The 23,891-nt window shown below is 33.8% G+C and overlaps 3 protein-coding genes and 1 pseudogene across 4 annotated transcripts; 3 read left to right on the forward strand and 1 right to left on the reverse strand.

Moving 5' to 3' along the window:
- Window positions 1–540: 540 nt before the first annotated feature.
- On the reverse strand, window positions 541–23,117 carry LOC117933953 (annotated as a pseudogene).
- Window positions 3,508–5,127, forward strand: LOC117933702 (NAD(P)H-quinone oxidoreductase subunit H, chloroplastic). Its single transcript, XM_034855195.1, has one exon. It carries the CDS (start codon window positions 3,933–3,935, stop codon window positions 5,112–5,114), a length of 1,182 nt encoding a protein of 393 aa, XP_034711086.1. The 5' UTR covers window positions 3,508–3,932; the 3' UTR covers window positions 5,115–5,127.
- On the forward strand, window positions 5,091–8,972 carry LOC117933704 (NAD(P)H-quinone oxidoreductase subunit 1, chloroplastic). Of its 2 annotated transcripts, XM_034855196.1 has the most exons (2): window positions 5,091–5,668; window positions 6,801–8,972. In XM_034855196.1, the coding sequence occupies exons 1-2, from the start codon at window positions 5,116–5,118 to the stop codon at window positions 7,337–7,339; spliced, it is 1,092 nt and encodes a 363-aa protein (XP_034711087.1). In that variant the 5' UTR covers window positions 5,091–5,115; the 3' UTR covers window positions 7,340–8,972. The 2 variants fall into 2 exon arrangements, with proteins under 2 accessions (XP_034711087.1, XP_034711088.1); XM_034855197.1 differs by lacking the exon at window positions 6,801–8,972 and having other exon boundaries at window positions 5,091–6,311.
- LOC117933554 (NAD(P)H-quinone oxidoreductase chain 4, chloroplastic) lies at window positions 9,826–11,545 on the forward strand (the record flags this gene model as incomplete). The annotated part of the gene is made up of 1 exon (XM_034854972.1): window positions 9,826–11,545. A coding segment is annotated over one exon (1,668 nt), but the record flags the coding sequence as incomplete, so codon positions are not given.
- Window positions 23,118–23,891: the final 774 nt, after the last annotated feature.

Here is a 23,891-nt window from a genome sequence, read left to right on the forward strand (position 1 = left end):
ATACTGAATGAATCTGCAAATCTTGGGTTCCGTAAACTTGGTGGGGGTGTTGTACTCTTTTTCTCCAAAATCTGAGTTGAAGGGCCTCCTTGGGATTCTTGGCTCTCTGTCGCTCCTTGGGAACTTGGATGCAGAATGGGCAACACAGCTTTTCCTCAGTATAGCAGGACTTTCTCTATGTAAGGTGTAGCCTATGGGATCCCTTTCAGTGCGTGGCTCTTGTTTCTTAAAATCCCATGGTGCGGCTGCTAAAGGATCATGGATGGTGCGATTTTAGGAAACCAATCTGGTGTTTCTATTTGCAAAAGCGTTTCAGAAAATCGTGGAGATGATGCACAGGTAGAGATAATATGATCCCGAGTTGCTGCAAAGCGTCAGTGAGGCAGGTGCAACGCTGAATCTGGTGTCTTGCTAATGGAGTCTCCCAAATGAGATGCCAGAGGGTGATGATAGTGGAGACGCAGGTCTCCAAATGGTGCCTTGCTGGTGAATTCCTTGTGATTTTTGTGATGCAGGTGATCTCACGTTCTCAAAGAAAAATCAAGCACTGCCTAGAATCTCCAGCAGAACTGGTGTTTTTTTCTCGTTTGGTGCGCCCTCCGAAATCAGAATATGGTGGCAAACTGTTGCAGAAAACCGTGATCCTCGAACTGGCGTGCTCTCCTTCCAGAAAAAAAAAAAAAAAAAAAAAAAAAAAAAAAAAAAAACACACCCTTGATCGTGATCTCTCAATGGAAACTTTTTTGGTGCCTATGTGAATCCATGGAGAAAATCCTGTAATCATTTTAATCTTTACTCCAAGGTTCAAAGCCCTCCTTACAGTCTCTGCACTTTCATGCCTGGGCGGGTCAAGGAGGGGCATGAGACCAGTGAACTGCCATGGGCCTCCAGCACTCTCTTTCCTACCGTCTGGAACTTCCTGGTATGCAACAGCAAGTGATCGTAAACCTCGCTCTGCAAACTTATCAATCACAGCATGAACTCTACGCTCTATTTCTGACTTATTGCGTGCAAGATTTAGTATCTGCTCCGGTGCACCTTTGCTGACCCTACGCATTTTGCCTTCACTGTCGATATAAGTCAATGTTGTTCGCCTATCGGTGGGATTGAAAGGAGGGAAGTGCACTTCTTGAATACCTGCTCGTGCCTCTTTTGGATCAGCCAGCATTCCAACTATAGCAGTATCAGTAGCATCTTGGTTTTCTGTTCGGGAGGCCAGAGCAGCCATCAGAACTACAGTATCCGGGTCTACTCCTTTAGCAAAAACCTCAATAAGATTCTTGTCAACAGTCAGTTTGTTCAATGTTAGAGTTCCAGTCTTGTCACTGCAAAGCACGTCCATGCCCGCCATCTCTTCTATTGCCGTCATTCTCTTTGTGATAGCTCCCTGCTGAGATAAACGATGAGAGCCAATGGCCATGGTCACCGACAAAACTGTAGGCACGGCAATAGGAATTCCTCCAATGAGAAGCACAAGAAGATTGTCAATTCCAAGACAATAATCCTGGTCCTGAATGGGATACATGACGATGATTTCAATGATCACCCCCACAGCAATAGAGGAAAGACAAAAAATTCCCAATTGCAGTCAAGACCTTTTGGAAGTGCCCCACTTGGTTAGTGGTATCAACAAGGTGAGCCGCCTTCCTAAAGAAGGTATGGACTCCTGTAGCAATGACCACTACTTCAATTTCTCCCCGTTTGCAAGTAGAACCAGAATAAATCCCATCTCTAGGGCCTTTTGTAACCGGAATGGACTCCACACATAAACGCAAATTTTTTGATATGCTGGAAGGTATCCCTATCAATAATTACCTAGGCGAAGATGATATTATGTATATAGAGTATATAAAGAAAAACCCGGATAGAAAATATTTTGATTGGAAAATTCTCCATTTTTGCTTTAGAAAGAAGGTCGATATTGAGGTCTGGATCAATACCAGTATCAACAGTAATAAAAATACCAAGACCGGGTCGAATAATTATCAAATAATTGATAAGAAAGGTCTTTTTTATCTCACACAAGATCAAGAAATCAAACCATCCAATCAAAAAGACCTTTTTGATTGGATGGGGATGAATGAAGAAATACTAAATCGTTCCATATCGAATCTGGAACCTTGGTTCTTCCCAGAATTTGTGCTACTTTATAATACATATAAAATGAAACCCTGGGTTATACCAATCAAATTACTTCTTTTAAATTTTAATGGAAATAAAAATTATAGTAAAAATAGAAATAGCAATAGAAAGCAAAAAGGGAATCTTTTTATATCATCCAATGAAAAAAAACTTTTAAAATTAGAGAATCGAAATCAAGAAGAAAAAGAATCCGCAGGACAAGTAGATCTTGGATCAGATGTACAAAACCAAGGAAATCTTGAATCAGTCCTCTCAAACCACGAAAAAGATATTGAAGAAGATTATGCAGGATCAGACTCAGACATGCAAAAACGTACAAAGAAAAAGCAATTCAAGAATCACACGGAAGCAGAACTCGATTTATTCCTAAAAAGATATTTGCTTTTTCAATTGAGATGGGATGATTCTTTAAATCAAAAAATGATCAATAATATCAAGGTATATTGTCTCCTGCTTAGACTGATAAATCCAAGAGAAATTTGTATATCTGCTATTCAAAGGGGAGAAATGAGTCTGGATCTAATACCGGTTCATAAAGATTTAACTCTTACAGAATTGATGAAAATGAAAAGAGGTATATTTATTATCGAACCAATTCGTCTGTCTGTAAAAAATGATGGACAATTTATTATGTATCAAACTATAGGTATTTCATTGGTTCATAAGAGTAAGTACCAAACTAATCAAAGATACCAAGAAGAAAGATATGTTGATAATAAGAATTGTGATAAATTCAGTGCAAGATGTCAAAAGATGATTGGAAATAAAGACAAAAATCATTATGATTTGCTTGTTCCTGAAAATATTTTATCGCCTAGACGTCGTAGAAAATTTAGAATTCTAATTTGTTTCAATTTGAGGAATAGGAGTGGTGTGGCTAGAAATCCAGTATTTTGCAATGGGAACAGCTGTAATAAATTTTTGGATGAAAACAAACATCTTGATAGAGATAAAAATCAATTAATTAAATTAAAAAAATTAAAGTTCTTTCTCTGGCCCAATTATCGATTAGAAGATTTAGCTTGTATGAATCGCTATTGGTTTGATACCAATAATGGTAGTTGTTTTAGTATGATAAGGATACATATGTATCCACGATTGAAAATTCGTTGATGTCACATTTTTTATATATCCTTACTAGATCTAGTATATGAAAGTAAACAAATGCACACATGCGATGTCTTACATTACATTCTGATGCATGATACTAATACATATCAATTAGATTTTTTATTGATATTGATTAATTTTATTTCATAAACGAGGTATCCATAACGAAATAAAGATTATTGCGTATACTAGATTAAAATGACCGGCATAATAATATTATTATTATAATTATAATATTATTATATTACTGATGGGTAAAATTCAAATTTTTAAAAAAGAAAAAAAGGGAGGGAAGAGAAGATTTCGTTTTATGGTAAAAAACTTATTCATCTCAGTTATTTCTCAAAAAGAAGCAAATAGGGGATCTGTTGAATTTCAAGTATTCAGTTTCACCAATAAGATCCGAAGACTTACTTCACATTTGGAATTGCACAGAAAAGACTATTTATCTCAGAGAGGTCTACGGAAAATTCTGGGAAAACGTCAACGGTTGCTGTCTTATTTGGCAAAGAAAAATAGAGTACGTTATAAAGAATTAATTGGTCAGTTGGGTATTCGGGAGACAAAAATTCGTTAATTTGAAGAGTCCTTTTGAATTATTTGATTTAGTAGATCTTGAATTTTGATGAACTTCTTTTCGTTTTCAGCAATTCATGGAAGAATGAATCAGGGGAAAACCTATGAATGTACCAGCTACAAGAGAAGACCTCATGATAGTCAATATGGGTCCTCATCACCCATCAATGCACGGTGTTCTTCGACTCATCGTTACTTTAGATGGTGAAGATGTTATTGACTGTGAACCAATACTAGGTTATTTGCACAGAGGGATGGAAAAAATTGCAGAAAACCGAACAATTATACAATATTTGCCTTATGTAACACGTTGGGATTATTTAGCTACTATGTTCACAGAAGCAATAACCGTAAATGCACCAGAGCAGTTGGGAAATATTCAAGTACCTAAAAGAGCCAGCTATATTAGAGTGATTATGTTGGAGTTGAGTCGTATAGCTTCTCATTTATTATGGCTTGGCCCTTTTATGGCAGATATTGGTGCACAGACTCCTTTCTTCTATATTTTCAGAGAAAGAGAGTTAGTCTATGATCTATTCGAAGCTGCCACCGGTATGAGAATGATGCATAATTATTTTCGTATAGGAGGAGTAGCTGCTGATCTACCGCATGGATGGATAGATAAATGTTTGGATTTCTGCGATTATTTTTTAACAGGGGTTGCTGAATATCAAAAACTTATTACGCGTAATCCTATTTTTTTAGAACGAGTTGAGGGAGTAGGCATTATTGGTGTAGAAGAAGCAATAAATTGGGGTTTGTCAGGACCAATGCTACGAGCTTCCGGAATACAATGGGATCTTCGTAAAGTTGATCATTATGAGTGTTATGACGAATTTGATTGGGAAGTCCAATGGCAAAAAGAAGGAGATTCATTATCTCGTTATTTAGTACGAATTGGTGAAATGGTGGCATCTATAAAAATTATTCAACAGGCTCTGGAAGGAATTCCGGGAGGGCCGTATGAGAATTTAGAAATCCGATGCTTTGATAGAGCGAGGGATCCCGAATTGAATGATTTTGAATATCGATTTATTAGTAAAAAGCCTTCTCCCACTTTTGAATTGTCGAAACAAGAACTTTATGTGAGAGTCGAAGCCCCAAAGGGAGAGTTGGGAATTTTTCTGATAGGGGATCAGAATGTTTTTCCTTGGAGATGGAAAATTCGACCGCCGGGTTTTATCAATTTGCAAATTCTTCCTCAGTTAGTTAAAAGAATGAAATTGGCTGACATTATGACGATACTAGGTAGCATAGATATAATTATGGGAGAAGTTGATCGTTGAAATGATAATTGATACACCAGAAGTACAAGATATCAATTCTTTTTCCCGATTGGAATACTTAAAAGAGGTTTATGGGATCATATGGATGCTTGTACCTATTTTTACTCCTGTATTGGGAATCACAATAGGTGTACTAGCAATTGTGTGGTTAGAAAGAGAAATATCCGCAGGGATACAACAACGTATTGGACCTGAATATGCCGGTCCTTTGGGAATTCTTCAAGCTCTAGCAGATGGCACAAAACTACTTTTCAAAGAGAATCTTCTTCCATCTAGAGGAGATACTCGTTTATTCAGTATCGGACCATCCATAGCAGTCATATCAATTCTACTAAGTTATTTAATAATTCCTTTTGGCTCTAACCTTGTTCTATCCGATCTCAATATCGGTGTTTTTTTATGGATCGCCATTTCAAGTATTGCTCCCATTGGACTTCTTATGTCAGGATATGGATCAAATAATAAATATTCCTTTTTAGGTGGTCTACGAGCTGCTGCTCAATCAATTAGTTATGAAATACCATTAACTCTATGCGTGTTATCAATATCTCTACGTGCGATTCGTTGAGACATAAACCTTTCTCTATTCCCTTTCTTTTCTTTCTTTTTTTATAGGAAAGAAGTTGAATGAATTGAATAAATATCGTCATTTTTTATTCATCATTCGGGTTGATAAACTAAATCAGATAGTTATATGAGTGAAATAAAACAGCTTATAAATTCGCAGTAAAAGGATTGAGTCTCATTTCCTATGTACAAGAGTTAAGCGGAAATAAACATAAGCAAGCAGTAGAGACTGTCTGTTTATCCCAAGATTGATTGATTAGGCATCAATCACGACTTGAAGCGGGTTCAAAAGACCAACTGTATGGAGTTTTGTTTTCACTATCTTTTCTATGTATTAACATATATGTAGTACCATAACGGGGGGATTGAGCAAAAATAAGTGGATGGCTAGGAACACCAAGGTACATAAAGGATTAGTAATGGAGATTATGTAAGTTATCCAAGGGACATTTTTGCATAAAAGGAATACTAATTGGGGCTTTAAATTAGTAGAAATGATCAGGCAGTACTCCCCATGATTCCGATCCAGAGTATGCTCCTATCCACTAATTAAAGAAATAGCTATCAGGAACGAAATAATCCTTTACTTTCTTTTAAAGCCCCCTTCACTTTTTTTTAGAAAGAAGACTAGGAACGAAAAAAAAAAAAGAAAGAATGTAATTACAATAGAAAAAATCTTTTCTTATTCTTTCTTTCTTATATCCATATTCATAGAGATAGAATTCTTGTCAGGATTCATGAACTAATATAATGTCTAATTCTTTTTCGTAATGGAAAAGGCGGGGTTGAAATATCTATTGATATTTCTGCAAGGAGTATTTTATTGAAGGATTAAGTTATTACTCAACAAAGAAAATATTAAAGGATGAGAGCAATTCAGAAGTACCTTTTTTATTTATTATTATTATAGATTATAGCAGACAGAATTCCATTGGCCTAATTCCGGGACCTTCCGGTAGATTTTGACTCTATCTATCCTACAAATATATCAAGATAAATAAATAATACCGACCCGGTCCCTAGATTAATTTGTGGCCCTCGAGGAGCCGTATGAAGTGAAAATCTCATGTACGGTTCTGTAATAGCGATGGGAGCAGTGATGTTATCACCGACTATGATTATCTAACAGTTCAAGTACAGTTGATATAGTTGAGGCGCAGTCAAAATATGGTTTTTGGGGGTGGAATTTGTGGCGTCAACCTATAGGGTTTATCGTTTTTCTAATTTCGTCCCTAGCCGAATGCGAAAGATTGCCTTTTGATTTACCAGAAGCAGAAGAAGAATTAGTAGCAGGTTATCAAACCGAATATTCGGGTATCAAATTTGGTTTATTTTACGTTGCTTCTTATCTAAATCTACTAGTTTCTTCATTATTTGTAACAGTTCTTTACTTGGGAGGTTGGGATCTCTCTATTCCGTACATATTTGTTCCTGAGTTTTTTGAAATAAATAAAGCGGGTGAAGTCTTTGGAACGACAATTGGTATCTTTATTACATTAGCCAAAACTTATTTGTTCTTGTTCATTCCTATCACAACAAGATGGACTTTACCTAGGCTGAGAATGGACCAACTATTAAATCTTGGATGGAAATTTCTTTTACCTATTTCTCTAGGTAATCTATTATTAACAACTTCTTCCCAACTCCTTTCACTGTAAAAGAATACGATATTCACAACTTGTCTCAAACAAGAGAAAGAAACAAACAATAAATTACTCATTAGATATTCACGATATGTTCCCTATGGTAACTGGGTTCATGAATTATGGTCAACAAACAGTACGAGCTGCAAGGTATATTGGTCAAAGTTTCATGATTACCTTGTCCCACGCAAATCGTTTACCTGTAACTATTCAATATCCTTATGAAAAATTGATCACATCGGAGCGTTTCCGCGGTCGAATCCACTTTGAATTTGATAAATGCATTGCTTGTGAAGTATGTGTTCGTGTATGTCCTATAGATCTACCTGTTGTTGATTGGAAATTGGAAACTGATATTCGAAAGAAACAATTGCTTAATTACAGTATTGATTTCGGAATCTGTATATTTTGTGGTAATTGCGTTGAGTATTGTCCAACAAATTGTTTATCAATGACTGAAGAATATGAACTTTCCACTTATGATCGTCACGAATTGAATTATAATCAAATTGCTTTGGGTCGTTTACCAATGTCAGTAATTGACGATTACACAATTCGAACAATTTTGAATTCACCTCAAATAACAAGTGAATAAACGCATTGATTCAAGAACAATTATCAATTATTAAGACTCAGTTTTGATCTAAAGTAATAATAAAGTAATGAGGTTTCTTTCTTTTTGCTTGGTCAATAACTACAAATCCCAACTATTTATTTGTTGGTGAGAATCATGGCTTAATTTGGATTGAAAATCTATTTATATATCCGGAATTATTTCGAAATATATAGGTTTTGAACTACTCTTTCGGATAAAGAATGAAATTGGTCCAATAACTGTATCTACATCAATCCACATCTATTAGTATTTAATTCAATTAGGCGGTTTCATAAAAAAATAGGGTAGGGTAACTTTTTCCTGGTCAGGTCAATAAGGTCATGAAACATTTCGATTTTTTATCTTTTATTTTTAATGGATTTACCTGGACCAATACATGATTTTCTTTTAGTCTTTCTGGGATCAGGTCTTATATTAGGAGGTCTAGGAGTGGTATTACTTACCAATCCGATCTATTCTGCCTTTTCATTGGGATTGGTTTTTGTTTGTATATCCTTATTCTATATTCCATCAAACTCCCATTTTGTAGCTGCTGCACAGCTCCTTATTTACGTGGGAGCTATAAATGTTTTAATCATATTTGCTGTGATGTTCATGAATGGTTCAGAATATTACAAAGATTTTAATCTTTGGACCGTTGGAGATGGGGTTACTTCGGTAGTTTGTACAAGTATTTTTGCTTCACTAATTACTACTATTCTAGATACGTCATGGTACGGGATTATTTGGACTACAAGATCAAACCAAATTATAGAGCAAGATTTGATAAGTAATAGTCAACAAATTGGAATTCATTTATCAACAGATTTTTTTCTTCCATTTGAACTAATTTCGATAATTCTTTTAGTTGCTTTGATAGGTGCAATTGCTGTGGCCCGTCAGTAATAAATCTTTAAGCAATCCAAATCAAAACTTTTTCTATCTTATCACATTCATTTCCCTTCAATTATATTTGAAGATTCTTCATGTATAAAATAGAAATGCTTTTAGTTCGATCTATTACTAATATATTTTTTTGTTCCGTACTTGTTATATTTGTTATATTCTAGTCAATCCAACCGGTTGAATTGTTGTTCATATTTAAATGAAATGAATCGAGATTGATAAGGAGTTGATCAATGATGCTCGAACATGTACTTGTTTTGAGTGCCTATTTATTTTCTATCGGTATCTATGGATTGATCACGAGTCGAAATATGGTTAGAGCTCTTATGTGTCTTGAACTTATACTGAATGCAGTTAATATAAATTTCGTAACATTTTCTGATTTTTTTGATAATCGACAATTAAAAGGAGACATTTTCTCAATTTTTGTTATAGCTATTGCAGCCGCTGAAGCTGCTATTGGACCAGCTATTGTTTCGTCAATTTATCGTAATAGAAAATCAACTCGTATTAATCAATCGAATTTGTTGAATAAGTAGTATTAATATAGAAATTAGAATATTCATCAATTCAAATTAGCATGTATAATACGTAACGTATGATTATGTTTGCGAAAACGTAAGAAATCAATCAAAGTATCTTGGCCCTCTCTCATGAGTCGATCCAGAAGTAAATTGATTAGAAAAATTCTGGTAAGTCATTGATTCATCTAGTGTTTAGATATATGATTCATTTAAAAATTTACTAGATCGAAAATTTATGACGTTTAAAAATTTATAGATCCAATGTCACATTCAGTAAAGATTTATGATACATGTATAGGGTGTACTCAATGTGTCCGTGCCTGCCCCACAGATGTATTAGAAATGATACCTTGGGACGGATGTAAAGCTAAGCAAATTGCTTCTGCTCCAAGGACAGAAGACTGCGTCGGTTGTAAGAGATGTGAATCTGCCTGTCCAACAGATTTCTTGAGTGTTCGGGTTTATTTATGGCATGAAACAACTCGCAGCATGGGTCTAGCTTATTGATACGTTCCAGAAAACTCTACTTGAATACATTTTTATTTTTATTTTACCGACAAAAACCCGTTCTCGAAAATAATATATATTTTTTTTTTTTTCGAGAACCGGTTTTTCTGGTTCAAGTATATCTTGTCTTTACTACGAATTATTTTCCTTGGTTAACACTAATTGTAGTTTTGCCGATATCCGCAGGTTCCTTAATTTTTTTTCTCCCTCATAGAGGAAATAAGGTAATTAGATGGTATACTATATTTATATGTATGTTAGAACTACTTCTAACAACCTATGTATTCTGTTATCATTTCCAATTAGATGATCCATTAATCCAACTGGTGGAGGATTATAAATGGATCAATTTTTTTGATTTTGACTGGAGATTAGGAATAGATGGACTGTCTATAGGACCCATTTTACTGACGGGATTTATCACCACTTTAGCTACTTTAGCGGCTTGGCCAGTTACTCGAGATTCCCGATTATTCCATTTCCTGATGTTAGCAATGTACAGCGGTCAAATAGGATCATTTTCTTCTCGGGACCTTTTACTTTTTTTCATCATGTGGGAGTTAGAATTAATTCCGGTTTATCTACTTCTATCTATGTGGGGGGGAAAGAAACGTCTGTACTCAGCTACAAAGTTTATTTTGTACACTGCAGGAGGTTCCATTTTTCTCTTACTGGGGGTTCTGGGTATCGGCTTATATGGTTCCAACGAACCAACATTAAATTTTGAAACATCAGCTAATCAATCGTATCCTGTGGCATTGGAAATAATATTCTATATTGGATTTTTTATTGCTTTTGCTGTCAAATCACCGATTATCCCACTACATACATGGTTACCAGACACCCATGGAGAAGCACATTATAGTACTTGTATGCTTCTAGCTGGAATCTTATTAAAAATGGGAGCGTATGGTTTGGTTCGGATCAATATGGAATTATTACCCCACGCTCATTCTATATTTTCTCCCTGGTTGGTAGTAGTAGGTACAATGCAAATAATCTATGCAGCTTCAACATCTTCTGGTCAACGTAATTTAAAAAAAAGAATAGCCTATTCCTCTGTATCTCATATGGGTTTCATAATTATAGGAATTGGTTCTATAACCGATACGGGACTCAACGGAGCCATTTTACAAATAATCTCTCATGGATTTCTTGGTGCTGCGCTTTTTTTCTTGGCAGGAACCAGTTATGATAGAATACGTCTTATTTATCTCGACGAGATGGGCGGAATAGCTATCCCAATGCCAAAAATATTCACAATGTTCAGTATCTTATCGATGGCTTCCCTTGCATTACCGGGCATGAGCGGTTTTGTTGCAGAATTGATAGTCTTTTTTGGAATAATTACCAGCCAAAAATTTCTTTTAATGCCAAAAATACTAATTACTTTTGTAATGGCAATTGGAATGATATTAACTCCTATTTATTCATTATCTATGTCACGCCAGATGTTCTATGGATACAAGCTATTTAATGCCCCAAACTCTTATTTTTTTGATTCTGGACCGCGAGAGTTATTTGTTTTGATCTCTATCTTTCTACCCGTAATAGGTATTGGTATTTACCCGGATTTCGTTCTCTCATTATCAGTTGACAAGGTTGAAGCTATTCTATCTAATTTTTTTTATAGATAGTTTTCATGAATAAAACAAAAAATAAAAAATTAACCCTATGGTTTTAAAAATTGTTCGCTGTACAATGAAAATGAAAAAAAGACTTCTTTTTTTTTCTCCTCTTGAGTTAAGTAAAAAAAAAAAATGAATTGAATACGTTTGGCGTTTGTGAGAACCATTTGAATCAAGTAGTGCAGTGATTCAAATGGTTCTGGTTTTCCCCGGCTTACACAAAGTTTATATATATATACACTACCCTGTGTCTGTATTCATCAGTCCTTTCCTCAATTCAAAGGTTAGATGAAAATGTAAATGAACCATAACTATGTAGCCCTATTCCTAACAGATTGACCCCAAAATAGCATATCCAAATTATAAGAAAGCCCATAGAAGCCACAATTGCAGAATTTGCGACTTGCAAATTTTTATTTGTTCGAGTATGTAAATAAATCGCGAATATGGTCCAAGTAATAAATGCCCAAGTTTCTTTTGGGTCCCAATTCCAATATGATCCCCATGCCTCATTAGCCCACACTGCTCCCGAAAGAATACCTATGGTTAAAAAAAGAAACCCTAAACTAATAACACGATAACTCCAATGATCCAATTGTTGAATAAATTGGGCCCTGTAATAATTCCTAACAGAAAGAAAAGAAGTGTTTTGTAAAACATTGTTTCCTTTATTCATATATTGGATCTCATCAAAGGAAAATGACTTATTTAAAAAATGATTGTTTTTACAAAGAATCCTTATGTCTTGTCGAAATGTAATGACTAAAAGAGCTACTGATAATAATGATCCACATAAAAGAGCTGCATAACCCAATACCATCATACTTACATGCATCATTAACCACTGGGATTGGAGAGCGGGTACTAATATTTCGGATTGATGCATTTCAGTTAAAAGACCTGAAGTAGCAAATCCTTGGGTAAAAATAGCACTTGGCGCGGTTAGTGCGCTTAAATGATTTTTATGTTTTTTAAAATATGGAACTATATGAATAATGGAGAAACTCCATGAAAGGAAAATTAATGATTCATACAAATCACTTAATGGGAAATGTCCCAAATAAATCCAACGAGTGACTAATAATCCTGTTATACAGAAAAAAGTAGCTATCATGCCCTTTTCTGACGAATCAGAAAGTCCTACGATTTCATCGACTAATAAGGTTATCAAATGAATTGTAATTACAATTGAAACGACCGAAAAGGAGATATGAGTTAATATATGCTCTAAAGTCGAAAATATCATAAATAGAATTTGTTTCTTCGTCTTTACAAAATAAAAAAAAGAAGGTCCCGGAATGGAAATCGGGAATTGAATTCATTATTCATTATAGGGATTATTGTATCTCTTTTAGAAGATGCCATGCCGCCACTCGGACTCGAACCGAGATGCTCTAGCACTGCTTCCTAAGAGCAGCGTGTCTACCAATTTCACCATAGCGGCTTGCTCGAAATCATAATAACCTATTATTATTCAATCGTCGAGATTGAACTAATCAATTCAATCCAATATTTTTTAGGAAACATTCAAATTGATGAATAAAAATTTGTTTAATTTAAATAGGGATTTGACCGTTCATTTTAGGTTGTCTCAGTTTTTTTTTAAACTTAACAATGGGTTTTCGCACAGTTTCTGTTTCCTGGAATATAACTGTTTTAACTAGATAGTTCTGCCCTCAATTCATGCATATAACTCAAAAGAAAAGTCCCTTTCTCATTTAAATTTTTTACTGATTCATTTCTCATTTATCTGATTTCATGAATCTAAAAAAAAAATGGATTTTGAACAAAAACATAGGATTTTTATGTATCACAATTTTAGAACAACATCCAAAAGAATTTATGTAAATATTTGTATAGCTTTGTATACAAATTGTATTAATCGTTAGGATTTTCGTTGGGTAGATAATTTGTTTGTGTTAGGATTTATCAAATCAATTAGATATTGGGCTGGATATATCATATAACAAAAAAGTTTTATTTCTATCGGCATTTTACCGTACTTAAAAAAATTCTTTCTAAAGGAAAGGAATATAGAGTTATAAAGATATATCTTAGTCGATCTTACAGTGCAAACATAGTATCTATTTTGGATCACTAAAAATTGATATATTCTTTGTACATAATATCTGCCTAAATAGGAAAAAAGGTCTTTTATCGATTAGATTGAAGGCGGGAGTATATATTGATTCAGAGAAATAATGATTCCGAAAGTTACCAAACAAATTTGAAACTTAATAAATGAGTTTCAACGACAACGACCCATTGATTTATTTTGATTAAAGATCTTATATTTTCTCTTCTAAATAAAAGAAAAATATTATTGTGACAAATGAGTCGATGGGGAAAATAAGAATCCCCATCTCGAAAATGATAAAACATACTAAAAAGAAATGTTAAACCTTGTATCTTGTCTTTATTTCTTTTTTTTTTTTCAAACAAAAAACAAATACCATTTTTAGAATTCTTATTCGACATATCATACGAGCGAAGCGAATTACAGTTCATATTGATCCGTTCAAAACAATTAAGGAATGGAAATCATTCATTTTATATTCGAAATTAGACTTTTTCGAGTCAGGACGATTCAGATTATTCTAACGTTTGATTATTTTGTTGGCACACAAAAAAACTTTTTGAATTCCTGGTAGAAAGAGATTTCGCTAACGCAAAAGCCTTTAACGCGGCCCACCATCCCTTTCTTTTCCAAATGTTTTTATGAATACGCTTTTTTGACATAGAAGTACGTTTTTTTGGAACTGTCATTCAAAAACTAAGAGGCTACTCATTGTTATAGTTGGATGTCAAAGACATCTACTATATTGTACAAAACAAATCGTTACAATTCATTATCGATATATTTATTTTCTAGATGATACTCTCTTTATAAAAAAAAATAATAATAATAAATAAATAGAGATGAAAAATTTTAAATTGCATAAAATCTTACTAAGAACAAAAAAAGAAAAACAATATATGAATTTGTTAAAAAAAATTGTATATTTCTATTTCATACAATATCCGAAAGAAAGAATAATTCGTACTGATTGGTACCTTTATATACTATATACTCATTCAAATCTATAGTATTCGTTGTGCCATAGAAATAGAATTGGTTGAAGTTGAAAAAATATAAAATAAAGAACCCAAAGGGCTTCCATTTATATTTCTGTCTATTTTTGTCGTGCTGCATTTATAAATGGAATAAAATACATCGAAAAGTTTTTGAACCCAACTTTTACCTAATTAAAAACTTTAATCCCTTTTTATATTAATTGATCAAGTTCGAAGAAAAAGTACACCTAATTAAAATTAGAAAATTCGAATGAGACTAGTAATTAATCTAATTTGTTGTAGCTAATCTAATCTGTTAAAAGTTACATGACTTGATAAAAGCCAGTTTAGTAATTCCTTTATTTAATTCTATGTTATATAAAGTAAAGGGCTGGATATCATAACCTTTCCTATAAACATAAATATCTATTCATTAGAATAGCAGTATTTGGAATAGAAGAGAATCAATCAGTTACACAATGAATTAGTTACTGATTCCGAATAAACTAACTAAAATAACTAGTTCTTATCTTAGTTTCTTGGGTGAAGTTACTTGACCGCAGTAGATCCTATGATTCATATCATAATCGAGTCCTATTTTATTTTTGGTGTAATTCTTTATCCTTGCTCTATAGATATAAATTTTCGTAATATAGAATTTTCATTTTATATCTCTTCATAAATATCTTATTTAATAACTAAGTATTTACCTTTCAATAGTAAGTACTAATTTGGTCATATCATTTTTCCAATTGTAACTTCTTGATTTGAATATTTGAAGTATTTGATAACAATTCAAAATAATTAGAAAATTCTATTTAAGTTCTTGTATATCTTGATTTTTTTTTTTATTGACTCCTTTCAATCTCAAAAGAGATAATAACCGGTGAATCGGAAACAAGTAATTAAGAATAAAAGGGTTTTATTTTTTTATGGAACATACATATCAATATGCATGGATCATACCTTTCCTTCCACTTCCAATTCCTATGTTACTAGGAGTGGGACTTCTCCTTTTTCCAACAGCAACAAAAAATCTTCGGCGTATGTGGTCTTTTACTAGTGTTTTATTGTTAAGTATAGTTATGACTTTTTCGGTCAATCTGTCTATTCATCAAATAAATAGCAGTTCTATATATCAATATGTATGGTCTTGGACCATCAATAATGATTTTTCTTTAGAGTTCGGCTACTTGATTGATCCACTTACTTCTATTATGTCAATATTAATCACTACGGTTGGAATTATGGTTCTTATTTATAGTGACAATTATATGTCTCATGATCAAAGATATTTGAGATTTTTTGCTTATATAAGTTTTTTCAATGCTTCCATGTTGGGATTAGTTACTAATTCTAATTTGATACAAATTTATATTTTTTTGGGAATTAGTTGGAATGTGTTCATATTTATTAATAGTGTAACACCTAGTACTAATGAATTAAATAGGCAATAATGATTATCTTAGTACTTAACTTTAAGCATGCTTAATTAGATGTTAAAACTAGTTTAGTGCTAATCTTGTTTAATTATGAATTAAACTTTGATTAAGGTTAAGTGGGATTAGTTAATAACTTAAGCATGCTTATTAGGTTCATAGGGGCTGATTAGGGTTATGAAAACCTAAAGGACTAATGGGCAATTATGGGTTTTATTTTTGATAACTTGAAGGACTAAAGTGCAAAATATGGAAATTGGAGTTAGTGGAATGCCACCTCTCACTTGGGTGGATTGGTGGCAGCCATGTGGGTTGCCACCTCATGCTTAGCTGCATGGAGACCCCTTTATAAGGGGGCTGCAGCTCGTTTTCCACCATTTCACCTACAACAACTTGGGTTAGAGAGAGAAAGTGTAGATTTGAGGTAAGCAAGTTGTTTAATTTGGTAATTTTCATTTATTTTGGTTCTTAATGGTATGCTGAAAAGAATTAACGGTAAAATTTGTGTAAAAGTTTAGTTTAATTAGCTATAAACATGTTTTAGTCAAAAATCACAATTAATTAAGGATTAAAGTATTTTAACTTAAGTATTTTATTAATGGTAAGATAAGCATAAATCTTTGTTTAATTTGGTTTGATTGAAAAATAGATTAGTAAACATGTGATTAATTAGGTTATTTGGACACTTGGGATTTGTTAATGGGTTAGGCTTTAAGAAAATCAAAACAGTTAGTGTTTGGTAATTAATTAGGGAAATTAATATGCATTGTAAATATTGTTTAATTCAATTCACATTTGATTTGAAAACCTAAAGGTATACAGATTAGAGAATATGAGAATTAAAAATTAGCAACAGTAAACTGTATAAATTTTCATGGTTAGGAAACCTAAATTATGTTGTTTCAATTCAGTTCCTTGTAATAGGCAAAGATCGCCTACGTAGAAGAAACACAAAAAGGAAACTGGTGTAAGGTAGGGAATTTTATGCTATTCTATGGTGTATCTTATTTCTTTCCTTGAATCATTTGTTGGAATTTCACGTTATTTCTATGATTTCATAAAATGTTTTAATGTGTCATTGCATCTCGGTTTATTGCATTTAAATGTTACCATGATATTGGAACGTATATTGCTATGAAAATTCATGGTTCTGTGTTGTTGAAATGGTTCATGGTGTGGTTGCATTGCAAGAAGGATATGGAATTATCACAGATGATATTCAGAGAATTGATTGGTGGAAAGTTTTTATGTGATGCTACATGCATTATCATTTGATATATTGTTTATGTGTTACCGTGTGTCCTTGGGTGAAAGCCCCTAAAGCCCTCGAGGAAGACATTTCGATGTGGGTGTATGGGGTTGGTCCTACCCCTGGGTTTTAGTCCCTTAAGACACGGGGTTGGTCCTGCCCTTGGGTATGAGTCCCAAAAGACACGGGGTATGACTTGCCCTTGGGTGATGTCCCAGAATAGTCATTATTATATTGATCGTGTATCTTGTGGAGCATTAATATCTGATGTATAGATTGTTGGGGGTCAGTAGTTTATCAATTGTGAAATGATGGATGGGGAAAAGCAATGATGAAACCAGCAAACACATGCATACATGTTTGACATGATTACACATTTTTTTAATGGTTATAAAATGTTTATCATGCATGCTATCAAACGTTTAATTCAAGGTTTTGAAGGGTATGCTTAGGATGGTTATAAACTTTCCTACTGAGTTGTGAACTCACCCAATTCCTTCCACCTTTAGATATAGGTTAGAAGACCAATGCACGAAATAATGCTTGAGCAATGCTTTACTATGATTGGATGTTGTTTGCTCGCATTGAAAGTCTTTTGAGGCCTTGCCTTTTGTATCAAAGACTGAATCTTTTTGTAGGAATGATGTAATATATATATATATATTTGTCAGGTAGACTTGTAGTATGGGCTACCCGTAGTGAACAATGTGGTTTTGGTATATGTAAATTAATGTAGTACAAGTTTCTTTTAAGAAACAAACCATATTTTGTTAACTACAAGTTACAAAGTTTCATATAGGATGTACTCCTTATAACAGGTTTTGCATATCCTCTTTTTGCACAAAATCAAGCAGGAACTCAACATTTAAATTTTTTAGAGCACTTTTACTGTATTTGAGTATCAATTGTTTAGTTTGAAGAATAACAAAAACCGGGGTGTGACAAATAGGTTTTTGGTTCACACAGCCTATTTTAGCAAATGCTTGTCAAAAAACGTTTGTAACTAATCGTGTAGGGGATTTTGGTTTATTATTAGGAATTTTAGGTCTTTATTGGATTACAGGTAGTTTCAAATTTCGGGATTTGTTCAAAATATTTAATAACTTGATTTATAATAATGGGACAAATTTTTTATTTGTTTCTTTGTGTGTTTTATTCTTATTTGTCGATGCGGTTGCTAAATTGGCTCAATTTCCCCTTCATATATGGTTACCCAATGCAATGGAAGGGCCTACTCCTTTTTCGACTCTTATACATGCTGCTACTATGGTAGCAGCGGGAATTTTTCTTGTAGCTCACCTTTTTCCTCTTTTCATAGTCATACCTTACATAATGAATCTAATATCTTTGATAGGTATAATAACAATATTATTAGGAGCTACTTTAGCTCTTCCTCAAAAAGATATTAAGAAAAGTTTAGCCTATTCCACAATGTCTCAATTGGGTTATATGATGTTAGCCCTAGGCATGGGGTCTTATTGAGCTGCTTTATTTCATTTGATTACTCATGCTTATTTGAAAGCATTATTGTTTTTAGGATCCGGATCGATTATTCATTCAATGGAAGCTATTGTTGGATATTCTTCGGATAAAAGTCAAAATGATTATTCTGGGTGGTTTAACAAAACATGTGCCAATTACAAAAAATACCTTTTTATTAGGTACACTCTCTTTTTGTGGTATTCCGCCTCTTGCTTGTTTTTGGTCCAAATATGAAATTCTTAATGATTGTTGGTTGTATTCACCTATTTTTGCAATAATAGCTTGTTTAACAGCATGATTAACCGCATTTTATATGTTTTAGATCTATTTACTTACTTTTGAAGGATATTTTAATGTTCATTGTAAAAATTATAGTGGAAAAAAAAGTAGCTTGTTCTATTCAATATCTCTACGGGGTAAAGAAGGTAAAAAAAAAAATTATAAAAAATCGATTATTAACTTTATTAACAACGAATAATAATGAAAATGAAAAGGCTTCTTTTTTTTCGAAGAAGGTATATCGACTTGATGGTAATGTAAGAAAGATGACACGACCCTTTATTACTATTAATCAGTTTGAAAATAAGAACACTTTTTTGTATCTTCAGGAATCGGAAAATACTATGTTATTCCTTCTGTTTGCATTAACCCTATTTACTTTGTTCGTTGGAGCCATAGGAATTCCTTTCAATCAAGAAAGAATGGATTTTGATATATTATCGAAATGGTTAAATCCGGCTACAAACCTTTTACATAAAAATTTGAATAACTATGGGGATTGGTATGAATTTGTTATAAATGCAATTTTTTCAGTCAGTATATCTTATTTTGGAATATTTTTAGCGTCTCTTTTATATAATCCTGTTTATTCATCTTTACAAAATTTGGATTTAATTAATTCAGTTGCCAAAAAAGTTCCTAAGAGAATTTTTTGGGATAAAATAATAAATAAGGTATATAATTGGTCATATAATCGTGGTTACATAGATGCTTTTTATGAAACATCCTTAACTAAGGGTATAAGAGGATTAGCGGAACTAACTCATTTTTTTGATGGACGAGTAATTGATGGAATTACGAATGGGGTTGGTGTTACGAGTTTTTTTGTAGGAGAAAGTATCAAATATGTAGGGGGTGGACGCATCTCCTCTTATCTTTTTTTGTATTTATCTTCTGTATCAATCTTATTATTAATTTCCTACTTTTTTTTGAATCAATAAAATAAAAAATATTGAAAGACATCCAAATCCCCAAAGAGTCACAAGGGGTTTTTCAAACCATTTTTTGTTTTTATTATCTTCATCTTCTTTAAGTATTTCTAACTTCGAATTTTCTTGATTCCCATCCAGATAAGAAGTTTCATAAACTGGGCTATTTTTGTAGCATGTCTCTTTAAAGTGGAATTCATCCTTTGTTTTTTCCTTTCCATTTACTCGGATCTCTTCCGTTTCATCGATTTTGTCCGGATCCTCCTTTTCTTCCGAAAAAAGGGAAGGAGAAGGATCTTCTTCGGTGGATCTCTCTTGTTCCTGTTTAGTTCCCTTCGTTTCGGAAGTTCTTTCTATTTCTACATCTGCTTCTTCCTTACTTTCTGATTACTACTCAAAAAGTGCTATTTTTTAGCTTGTAATTAACTCTTTTAAACACTTTTGAGTAGTAGTTATTGCCTTTTAACTCAATTGGCATGTTAAGGACCCTTGCAATCGTTTCTAATCAAATTGTGTTAAGTTTTGGTGTTTTTGATAGCTTTTTGATCACCAAAGCAACCCGAGATTAAGGAGAGTTATTTGGAATCCATGGCAAAGCAATGAAGAGCTCAGAAACATGAAGAACCAAAGCTTTGAAGTTCTTTGCCATAAGCAAATCCGGAATGCAAGGAGGGGAAGCAAAGAGAAATCAGTCATGAAGCATTCTTGATGACAGTCATGTCAGCCACTTTTGGAGTACTTCTCGAAGTCCATTTTCTACATTCTATATACCATTTCAAAGCTTAGGAAGTCAAGAATCCAATTCTTCAAACGGTGCGCGATTCGGAGCTGAAATGAGGAAGTTACAGCCATTGGAAGCCGATCACTCCAAGCTGAAGGAAGAATTTTGCAAAGTGCTGCGAAATCAGCCATTTGTTGCGGAATGATTTCGCAGCCTTTTTGCACAGTGCTGAGGAATTCCTCCTGAAGTTTCACGACGCGATGGAAGCCAAACTCCGCAAGATGAAAGCCAACTTCGCAGCACTACGGAATCAGCCTTTTGCTGCGAAGTAATTTCGCAGCCCTTTTTGTACATCTGCAAAATCTCGCAGACCTCGTTTTCACCTGCGAAATGGACCTGAAGCTTCCCGATAGTTGTGCACCGACTCTTTTAGATCTTTTCTTCTGATATTTTTGTGTCTAAATTTCCATTTTCTCCTTGTATTCAGCCACTCATGTAATTCCTTAGCTAGAAAGTATCTAAGGAAGGGTAAATTACCTTCCTATATAAACTCCCTTGCATCCATTGTAAAATATATAATCCATCATATAATATATCATATATAGAATCAACGAACAGAGCACTTGCTCTGTTTCTTCTATATATTCTTGTTTTCTCGTTAGTTTTCTTTTTAGCCAATCAAACTCTGAGGATTTTTCCTTAGAGGATGAGAGGCTAGGCTCTTTGTCTCTTGGAGTGAGGAAAACCGGGTAAGTTTCCACATGCATAAATTGGAAGTTTTGTTGTTTTAGTTTTTAATGAAGAGAAAGTGTGACCCGTTAATGGTTTTTATCTTTTTAGTTAACTTAAAACGCCTTTAAATCACCTGGGCCAACACTTGGTAAGGCAAGTGATCTCCGTCCATGGAGATTCACTAGTTTACCCCTTGCGAGCCTCTGGGAGGTGACTTGAAGGTAGGACTTTCTAGAATAGCCAACACTTGGTAAGCTTTTGGACTCCAAGGAGACATCCATTAGTTATCTCTTGCGAGCTTTTGACAGGTAATCCAAGGTTAAAGATCACCTTGAATGGCAGGTGCTAGGTGAGAGGTATGAGCCATTCTAAGATGCATCAGTGAGAGGGATTTAGTGTTTGAACCCATTAATGGGAAGCATCTGTACAACACCAGTTAGAGAAGGAACTATATGTTAATTCTCTAATGCGAGGAAAAGAAACAAGTGACCGGAACTCTCCTTTTTGTATGATGAATCTGAGCCTAGTGATCTAAACTCCAAGAAACACTTTTCTTTGTAATTAAAATCAGTTACTATTTTTAGTTAGCTTAAAACCAATCCTTTTTCAAACATCTTTATGTTTTCTTTTAAAGCTAACCTTGAAATGAAAAGACACCAATTCATCTTTGAAATAATATCATTTGTGAAGTGAAAACCCATCCCAGTGAACGATCCTAGAGCCACTATGCTATAGTAGCTTTGTCTTTGCTACCCTAGTATATGGTGTAATAGGTTATAAATTTTGTTGATTACTTCTTCAATCAAGGAGCACCAGCTGGACACGAATCAGCTGAGACACCAATTAGGCATGAATCACTTTCCCCTCTTTCTTTCATTTCTTCCGTTTATTTCATTTTCTTAGTAAGAATGGGTGACAGTATTATGCTTAAATAGTAGACACAAATAATAAATAAGAGAATACTAAAGATTCGAGCCATAGAATTTCTCAATTCTGACACAAGGTACTTATTAGATCGAATAAGTACATTAGATCTAATAGAAGGATTTTGCCGTATCCAGACTAATACCAATCCAACCCATTTCATGAATAAAATGTGACCAATTAACCAACCAACAAAACTACTTGTTACAAATAACATCTTGTTGTTGCATCGAAACATATAAATGTTGACTAATCTGGCTAACATTGAACTTGGTAAAATGAAATGGTTTAATAATTGAAAAATGAGATTATTCAGGAATACACATTGAATGCTGAGATTACGCATTGAATTTCTGGTAGTAGATCCATAATAATGTGATTGTTCCAAAAGAAATGAAACAAAAGATACGGTAGAGCTAGGACAGTTATTGTATGAGGTCTACCCAATGCTAGATGCAGAGGCGCATAATAGATCGATATGAACATCATGAGCTGTCCCGTAATAAAACCAGTTATTGCTGATACCTTCTTCTCGGTTCCTTCTTCTCCTTCTTCCATAACCTGAGCTTGGAGAAGGAATAGATAAAGTAAGTGCAGATTGGTCAATTTTTAGAGGATCCCTTTCAAGAAGACGAGCATCCGCAGGGATAATATCTCCCCATTTTTATTCTAATTCTCTCCCGACACTAAAATAGCAGCGTCTTTTTCAAGAGATCACATGTGTGCTCGCCACTTACCATTATTGCATCATAATCTTTCCTCTTCCCCCCAGGATCCCTTCCAAGGAGAGTCCCACTTTCCTTAAACCACCATGCCATCTCCATCTCTTCACCACCAAAACAAATCCTCCAAATTTCAAACTCCTAAAATGTCTTCCAAGGGAGTCCCACATTCCTTAAAATCCAATGGTAAGTTTCCTTGCAAAAGCATGAAATTTATTAAATTAAATAATTGAATGAATAAATAAATTAGAAAATGATAAAACAATAATAAATAAATAAGTTGATTAAAAAAATAAGAAAAATGCTATAGAAAGGAAGATAACAAATAAAACTAAACAAGTGATTGATAAAAATAAAAATAATAGATAAATAAAAAACTGAGTCACACAAGCCATGCAACCATGCAAGTCATACAAGTCACGTTAAAAATGTCTAATGAGTCAAGTGTGCCTAAGTGGGCCTAAGTGACCTAGATGGGCCTAATGAGTCTTAAGGGGCCTAGGGGTGTCCAAATGGGTCTAAGTAACCTAAATGAGCCTAAGTGAACCTAGATGGGCCTAAGGTGGTACTTAATGGGTCAAGTGTGCCTAAGTGGACCTAAGTGACCTAAAGTGATCAGGACATTGTCTAATTGACCTAAACATGCCTGAGTGTGCTATCCTAAAAGCTATCCTAAAAAGGAAGGAAAAGCCTAAGTCTAAATTAGAGCTGCTAAGAGTCATAATGGGGTTAGATAAATCCCTCAACCAAAGTCTCCAAGGTGGTTAAAAAAAAAAGGTAAGTATGAGTAGCAATGGGCCACCAAGAAACTAATGTGAAGCACTGAAAGTGAACTTAGAAACATGTGCTAAAGGGACAAAATGGAGGGTCTACACA

The sequence above is a fragment of the Vitis riparia genome, chromosome 16 (genome assembly GCF_004353265.1).
Source record: "Vitis riparia cultivar Riparia Gloire de Montpellier isolate 1030 chromosome 16, EGFV_Vit.rip_1.0, whole genome shotgun sequence".
Lineage (NCBI taxonomy): Eukaryota > Viridiplantae > Streptophyta > Magnoliopsida > Vitales > Vitaceae > Vitis > Vitis riparia.

Bases quoted from the DNA above. Each gene is read 5' to 3' on its own strand.
- LOC117933704 (XM_034855196.1), top strand. From the start codon at position 5,116: ATGATAATTGATACACCAGAAGTACAAGATATCAATTCTTTTTCCCGA. The intron at 5,669-6,800 runs GTGCGATTCGTT...ACCGACTATGAT, and splicing joins CGTGTTATCAATATCTCTAC to TATCTAACAGTTCAAGTACA.
- LOC117933702 (XM_034855195.1), top strand. From the start codon at position 3,933: ATGAATGTACCAGCTACAAGAGAAGACCTCATGATAGTCAATATGGGT.